Source organism: Myotis brandtii, unplaced genomic scaffold (assembly GCF_000412655.1).
Source record: "Myotis brandtii unplaced genomic scaffold, ASM41265v1 scaffold165, whole genome shotgun sequence".
NCBI classification, from domain to species: Eukaryota; Metazoa; Chordata; class Mammalia; order Chiroptera; family Vespertilionidae; genus Myotis; species Myotis brandtii.
Window position 1 is genome coordinate 13,643,418 of NW_005356042.1, and position 8,382 is coordinate 13,651,799.

At 44.6% G+C, this 8,382-nt stretch overlaps 1 protein-coding gene across 1 annotated transcript in view; it reads left to right on the plus strand.

Annotated features, from left to right (window-relative positions):
- The window catches only part of ADAMTS18 (ADAM metallopeptidase with thrombospondin type 1 motif, 18), a 131,144-nt gene that overhangs the window by 2,848 nt on the left and 119,914 nt on the right, over positions 1-8,382 (plus strand). The window contains exons 4-5 of the mRNA XM_005862706.2: positions 37-124; positions 3,264-3,580. Coding sequence (XP_005862768.1) covers positions 37-124; positions 3,264-3,580 — 405 coding nt within the window. The remainder of the gene's footprint in view (positions 1-36; positions 125-3,263; positions 3,581-8,382) is intronic.

Consider the following 8,382-nt stretch of genomic DNA (forward strand, 5'->3'; position numbering starts at 1 on the left):
CGCCCCTCACGCGCGATGTCCCCTTTTCTCTTGCAGGCGCTCCAGCTGTGCTGCCTCTGCTGTGCCTGGGTCACCGCAGCCCTAGCCAGTGACAGCCACTGCGGCGGCAGCGGATTGAATGACGGTTCGTACTTGCCCCCCACCCCCACCCCTAGGAGTCTGTCCAGGCACTTTGTCCCTTTTTTTCCTCCCCGCAAAGAGGGAAAAAGGTACAAAGGCTCACCACCTCCCCCCCACCCCCTCCGCCCCCAACGTGGCAGGTGTGTGTGCGTGTTGGAAATGGTTCCTGTTTGTAGAGGGGGGAAGTGTGGCAAGGACTCAGAACTTATCAAAAGAATCAATGCTTCAAGCTTCAAGTCACATAAATGAGAAAACAATACTTTCCCTTGTTCACAGATGGCTTGTTTTAAAAATAAAATCGTACTGTGGTGAGAAATTAGGAAGTGGATATGGACTAGGCGGTTGGTATCAAAAGGCACCTTGCTCCCTTCCCTTCCTCTCCTGGGCAAGCCTGCGGGACCTACTGTCATGGGGATGAAAGAATATGGACCCCCTTCCTTCCCCACACCTCTCCTCCTCCCTCTCCTCTCCACTTCTGTTCCCTGTCTTCCTTTCCTCTCCGCTCTCCGTTTCTTTGCCCTTGTGTCCTGGATTCCCAAAGGCCAGTTAGAGGGAAGAAGATAACTTGAGGTATCTGGAGTCTTTATCTCTTCCGAGGTTCCCCAGCTGAAAACCTCCAGACCACCCCTCGCTTCTATCATTTATTAACTTCTCATGGCGCCCAGAAAGAAAATCCTTGTCTCCACGTTCCCACCAGCTACAGACCAGCCGATCCCTAATCCAAGGTGTCCAGCAAGACCTGAGGTTCAACCGATTCTCTAATCTTGAGCCTTGCAGGATCATGTCCTCCTACCAGGGGACAAGGGATCATCTTGGGGCGGGGAATGGCAGCGCCATGAAGAGGGACTGGGGCAGGGGGTGGGTCAGTGAGGGAGGCAGTAGGACAGAGCAGGAATTAGCTATTGAGAAGAGCTTTGGTCCAACTAGAAAGGCTGGCTGCAGTTTCTAAAACAACCTCCCATTGTCCCATCTGGTCAGATGGCTGCAGGCCCCCTCTGTTCCAGCTGCCACCTGTAAGGACCTCGTCTTTAGTCAGCCCCTGAGCTGATTGATCAGATCACTCTCCACAGGGGACTCTCATTGCCCCTTCCCATCAAGGATGGAATAGCATCAGCCTGCTCCTTCTCCCCTTGGAAGCAAACTGGTTGCAGGTGTTGGTGTCTGAGTGGGTGGGGCTGAGGGGGGGAGGGCTTTTCAGGCTGATTCCCTTAAAGCAGTGGTTCTCAACCTGTGGGTCTCGAACGACCCTTTCACAGGGGTCGCCTAAGACCATCGGAAAACACTTATATAATTACATATTGTTTTTGTGATTAATCACTATGCTTTAATTATGTTCAATTTGTAACAATGAAAATACATCCTGCATATCAGATATTTACATTACAATTCATAACAGTAGCAAAATGACAGTTATGAAGTAGCAATGAAAATAATTTTATGGTTGGGGGTCACCACAACATGAGGAACTGTATGAAAGGGTTGCGGCATTAGGAAGGTTGAGAACCACTGCAAAGGCTGGCTAAGGATCCCACAGGGCCTCCCAGGCAGGGTTTCAGATGGTTCTGGACAAGGAGGTCAGAAACAACTTATTGGAGAGGCTCTGTTGCACGTGTCAGGGATGGTTCACACAGTTAGGTTTTAGTAAGGGAGGAAGTGGATTTTTCACTAAGAAAAAGCTGCATTGAATCGAAAACCACATACCTGTAAAGCATCATAATAGAGATTTTTTTAAAAAGAAGAGAAATCGTGTACACCTGCTTTGTTTCTTAAGGTTAAGAGAGGAGGAAAACTTCTTTTCCAATTATTTTTTAATACGTATGTCAATTTGCAAGTATTTCTAGTTAAAGGAGTCAGAGAAGGAGAGAGGCAGGACATAGAGAATATTGTAAGAATGAGAGTTGCTCAAGCACTAAGAGTCACAGATGGTCAAACAGGAGAAAACATTTTAAAGTTGTCATATTGGTATTTTTTTCAAACATAATAATACTTTGATATGATTCCTGTTAGCTACAGGGCTTCTTTATCTTTATCTTTTTTTACTATTTTGGGAAAAGGGAAATTCCTGTTTTCCTCCTCCTAGAACCGAAGACCCCGGTGACTCAAACATGCCTCTTAGTTATTCGGCATCTTTCTAAACACTTTCCAAATTAGTTTCCCATCCTGTGCCTAGAAAGTGGAAATGCAGAGCTTTTTTTTAAAGCGCAGAGGGCATATTCCACATCATTTTGTGGGATGAGACTTTTCAGTTTCAATGTGTTGTGATAGAAAGCAGTGTGCTGGCTTCTCATTTTTTTTTTTTTTCAAGCAGCAAATTGTTTTTTAGCTCCTCCTCTCAGGAACAAGCAGCAATTAGTGCAGCTCCAGGGAGCAATGGTGAAGGTATTTCTAAACATGCCTTTCCAGGTGTCCCTGCTCTGACAACATGTCTGAGCAATTTGAAACATCATCCTGCTTAGGAAAAGCCCTGACAGTGTTGAGGCATTTTTATGCATCCACTCTATTGGGTGCTTACAATTAAATGGGATTGTCCCTGCAAAAGCTCATAGTAAAAGGTTAAGAGTGCTACAAGTTCTGGAGTTTTATTGTCACGTATAATTAATATTGGAAATAGGAAACTGCGGTTACTTGTGCATTTTCTGAGGGATCCTCTCAAGTTACTCAGCACTGTGAGTTATTTGACATTTAAATTCTGCCTCCCCTTCCCCCTGCCCCCCCAACACACACCCAATTCAGGTTAAACACAAAGATGGTAATCTCATTAAAAAAAATTCAATTCTTTACTTTGGTAGTTTTATATGTATGTTGTCTCCCAAAAACCAATATTTATGAACGAATGGCTCTGTGACTAATATAGGAAAAGTCCATCTCTCTCCTCCCCAGACCAGGAGGGTTTGCGGCCTTTTCCACAAATATTCTTCACATTCATCAAGGTTGTGCTTGGCTGTTAGTGTTCATAGGAATTAGTGAGGCAGCGTTAATGGGAAGGACCACGGGTCCTCCTCTGAATTATATTTCATGTAGACGCATGGCCACAGGAACAAAGATGCCTTTGAGCCGTGCATCGCTCTCGGCCAGCCTCGTGGGAGGTGACGGGTTGGCATTGCGGGCTCCGGGTGCTGACAGCTAAACCTTTCCCCTTGCAGATTACGTCTTTGTCACACCAGTGGAAGTGGACGCGGGCGGGTCCTATATTTCCCACGACATTGTGCACAGCGGCAGGAGAAAGCGGTCAGCGCAGAGTGCCAGCAGCTCCCTGCATTACCAATTTTCAGCATTTGGACAGGAGCTCCACTTAGAGCTGAAGCCCTCGGCGATTTTGAGCAGTCACTTTATTGTCCAGGTACTTGGAAAAGATGGTGCGTCAGAGCCTCGGGGACCCAGGGTGCAGCGATGTTTCTATCAGGGATTTATCAGAAATGACAACTCCTCCTCCGTGGCCGTGTCTACTTGTGCCGGCTTGGTAAGTACCCCGCACTCTGCGTCGACTCCCTCTTCTGCGTGCGTTCTGTGCAACTTGAATGAACAGATGTCTGCAATATTAAGCGCTCTTCCAGCCAGTTCGACCCATTCACACTGTCAGCTTTGATACTTATGATATTCTCAATTGAATTAATCTAATCTGCTCCCAGAAAGAGAAAATAGAATAGAACTTTAATGACCATTTAGAACATTTCTTTTGATGTTTAATGGTCTGGGCCTCTTCATTCTCTGTGTTTGAGACAATCCCCAAGGAAATTAATTTGATGGATGCCATTCGCATTGTAAAGTCTTGGGAGACCAGGCATTATATAAATCGAACAAGCTGCGTGCCTCCGCGTTGCTTTGAAACGGGAAAACTGTATTTCGGTGCAGAATTGCATTCGGCAGCCCTGCTAAGTCCAACCTTCATGGAGAAGGGAGACCTTTTGTTTTCTTTGACCTGTTCCTGTTCTGCTCGTGTGATACATCCTTGTAGAGTGTGGTGTGTTCTGGGCTGCCAGGGTGAAGTGTGCTGTCCAGGGACGCAGACCGCTTAGAAGCATTTGGGACAAGTGTTCTTTCCCCTCTTGTGTGATCCTCATCTGTTGAGCTCAGGGCCAAGAATATTCGTGTAAATGATGCTTGACTCAGAATTCAATCAAATGCATGAGGCAGTAAATGGCATTTGGGGTTGATTTCATTCTGTGTTGCAATTGAGAAGTGTCTGGAACTGACAAAAGTGTGTGTGTGTGTGTGTGTGTTGAGATACTGAAACACATGAAAGGCATGCTCTGGGATAACTAGAAGAAGGAGAATGTGAGAAAGCCCAGTTGCATATGTAGTAATGTACATGGTACATCATGACACAAAATAAGAGTGGCTCCACCCAGCCAGCATAGCTCAGTGGTGGAGTGTTGACCTATAAACCAGAAGGTCATGGTTCGCTTCTTGGTCAGGGCACATGCCCAGGTTGCGGGCTACATCCCCAGTGTGAGGTGTGCAGGAGGCCGATAATTCTCTTTGGTCATTGATGTTGCTATCTCTCTCTCCCTCTCCCTTCCTCTCTGAAATCAATAAAAAATATTTTAAAAATAAAGAGTGGCTTGGGTGCAGGTGAATGAGGACTTCCATGTTCCTGGCTAGTTGAAACTTTACTATTTAAGTTTCTTTTCCTGACACTGTGGCTTGAAATTTAGCTAAAATATTTTATTACCACCAGAGTTATGATATCCTTTGGTACAGTCTTTGAAGCAGCAGTTCTCAACCTGTGGGTTGCGACCCCTTTGGCGGTCGAACAACCCTTTCACAGGAGTCGCCTAAGACCATCCTGCATATCAGATATTTACATTACGATTTATCACAGTAGCAACATTACAGTTATGAAGTAGCAACGAAAATAATTTTATGGTTGGGTCACAACATGAGGAACTGTATTTAAAGGGCCAGAAGGTTGAGAACCACTGCTTTAAAGCATAGAGTGAAACAAAGATTTAACAATTCCCAACTAAGGTTGATCCATTTAAATGATCAATGTGGCTCTCTAATAACCTGTATATTATAACATGGTTGTATGCACATATGTGTGCCTGCACAAACATGTATATCTCTTGTTTTTTTGGTTTTGTTGTCATGAGTCTCCTGCTCTTTGGGGGGCTTCCTTCCATCTTTCCCTCTCTCTTGTCTATTCCAGTGTCCTGGTGTCTTCAGAAGGCACCCACCATCGAGGCTTACACTATCCCAGTCCATACAGCAGTGGTTAAGAGCAGTCTGGTCAGGATCATTCTCACCCCAGCACTCACTAGTAGGACCTTGGGCAAGTTACTCATCTCTGTGTCTTAGTTTTTTCACCTCTAAAATGGGGACAATGAGAATTTAGATAATAGTGTCATAGGGAGGAAGTGACTTCTTACATGGGAAGTGCTACAGCTGTTCCTAGAAGGGAATAATTGCTCTGTATGTGTTCTGGGAATAATTGCTCTGTATGTGTTCTGGTTCCTACAAAACGTAGTCTCCTCTCGTTTAGCTCTCTCGGGATTCCACTCTTGTGAGTGATGGGAAATCTGATCAGTTGTCTCGTATGACTAGATGTTGGGTTATTTCTCCTAAGGAGGAGATTTTCTTTTGAACAGAGAGCAAATGATCACTTAACACATAAGAATGAGGCAAGTTAATTTTCATCTTTGTGTTGGATGTGAAAGAGGTCATTGACAGCCACATCTGCCTGTATATAAGGCTGATATAAAATGGATTCTGTTCCAATGTGCAACATACTCTTAATTAACTTTACTTCTGTAGGCCTCATTTCCCTCTCCTGAAACATGTACAGTGATTCCTGAGACCACTGCCATCTCTAGGCATCTGCCTCTGATTATCCAATTTGTTGGTCCTGGCAGGACCCATTTGGCATGGGGTAGGGGGAGAATCAAGCTTATCTCATTGCATTACCCACCTCCCTGTGACCCTGCAAAGCACATACACCCAGACTCTACTCAACAATAAGAAAATAAAACAAGAAGGAGGACAGAGCCACAACTGAGAAGCCAAGACACTGCTCTGTATTAATTTGTTTAACCTTGTGTTGAAATATACTGTATATACAGAAAAATGCAAAAATCATTGAGTACAGCTTAAGGAATTTCCAAAAAGTTCACATGCATGTGGCCACCAACCAGATCAAACAAGACATTGCCAGTGCTTTAGAACAGTGGTCGGCAACCGGTGGTCTACAGACCACTGGTGGTCCATGAGGTCTGAAAGGTCGGCGACCGCTGCTTTAGAAGATCCCCTATGGCCCCTTCCCAGTCACTACCCACCATAGGTGACCACTCTCCTAACTTATTGCTCAATGTTGCCTATTTTAATGTTTTACATAAGTAGAACATACAATATTCCTCTGTATGAATACTTTACAATGTTTCTATTTAATGGTCGACATTCAAATTGTTTTCAGTTTTGGGTTGTTATGAAGACTACTGCTGACCCTTCTTCTGTATGCCTTTTGGTGACCTTATGGACACATTCTGTTGGAAACCTACCTAATAATGAAGTTTCTGGATCACAGGTTATGTGAATATTTAGCTTTAGTAGATTCTGCCAAACAGCTTTTCAAAGTGATTGCACTAATTTACACTCCCATCAGCCGTGTGTGATTTTCAGAGTTCCAGTTGCTCCACATCCTCACCGACACTTGCTATTGTCTATCTTTTTCTTTTTAGCCACTCTGATTGCTGGATGTGAAGTGGTTATGGGTTTAGTTTGTATTGTCCTGATGGGTGTTGAAGTTGAGTATCATTTCTCATGCCTTTTGCCCATTTCTATATATTCTTTGCCGATCTATCTATATCATACTTGGACAAGAAATAGTATAAATATTTTCAACCTAAACTGTGGTTGTTTTTCCTTTCTTGGTGAATAGAAGCAGGAATTCTGAGCAAAAATACCTTTGTCAACTTAACACCATGGTTATTACGGCTTTGGCTCTCTAACAGGGCATTGACCTGCTTGTGAACCCTTTGTGAACCCTATCAAATAGCAATAGGTGAGCACTGTGAAATCACATGAGATGCCACATGGAGGGGACTCTTCACTAGGGATGTTGAGAAATGGGGATGGAGGGAAATAACTATGTTGGAAGGAAGAATTTATTCATCCTTTCTGCCACCTGGAACCCATAGACATTGCCCAGCTTCTTGGGCTAAACAAGGGGTTAATACTTTCTCTAAAGTTAATTAGCAACTACTGTAATGGATTCAGGATAGTGAATGATTCATGAGTTCAGGAGAAAGACAATGTGCTTCTAACATGCTTGTTGGAGAGACTCATTCAAGTCCACCTGCTAGAAGAGATGAGCAACTCTTCTTAATACAGAAACTGACATGAGATGACTGAGACTAAGAGATAGACCTCCTTCCACTTAAAGTCTCTACATTAGTGTTTCTCCAAGAGTGGGGCAGGGCGACTGGCATCAGAATGCCTTTAGGGAACAGAGCAATCTCCTAGTGTGCATGCAGTGTGCACTGGGAAAGTAATAAGTCACCTTTGGATAACCAAGTGCCAGTAGGGAAGCTAACCATTGTCTTGACTGCTAGGGAAACCCCGGGAAAAAGCAACAATGGTTCGAAGGGTTATAATAGTGAAATGTAAGTACTTCCATGTATACATGTCCACTCCAGCTAGGGTTTCTCAGGCAGGGAATTTCCCTCAATAATTCAAAATTAAACTACTTAACATATTTTCTGAAAAGGCACTCCCCCCAACTGATAGGTCTCACTTTACTCAGGAGTTGAGTAGGTGGTTATTGACTTGGAATAATTCATAAAACAGGAGTTGGGAACTACCCTGAGTGAATACTGCCTACCTTTATGTCTGAGGTGATTGTTTTTAAATTTTGAATGCCTTTATCAATGAGCAAGCCTTCTCCAGCTCAGCACTGCCCCCTACACCTGGCTGCCTTGCACTCTATGAAGGTATTTGGATTTGCAGCCCTTGACCCAGAATCTCAGGGTTGCAGATTAACCTAATCTATATCGCTATCTGCTGTGATGTCCTCTTTACCATATCCAGCCTCTTATGTATATTATATTACTAGAGGCCCGGTGCATGAAAATTCATGCACTGGAGGGGGGTTCCCTCAACCCAGCCTGCCCCCTCTCACAGTCTGGGAGCCCTCAGGGGTGGGAGGCGATGCCCCCATCACACCTCTGCTGCTGCCACTGCCAGCAGCACAAGCCTTGGCAGGCCCTGGTTACCTGAGCCTCAGGCAGCTCTGGGTGGCTGGGCAGCCGACATCCGAGGCTTGCCTGC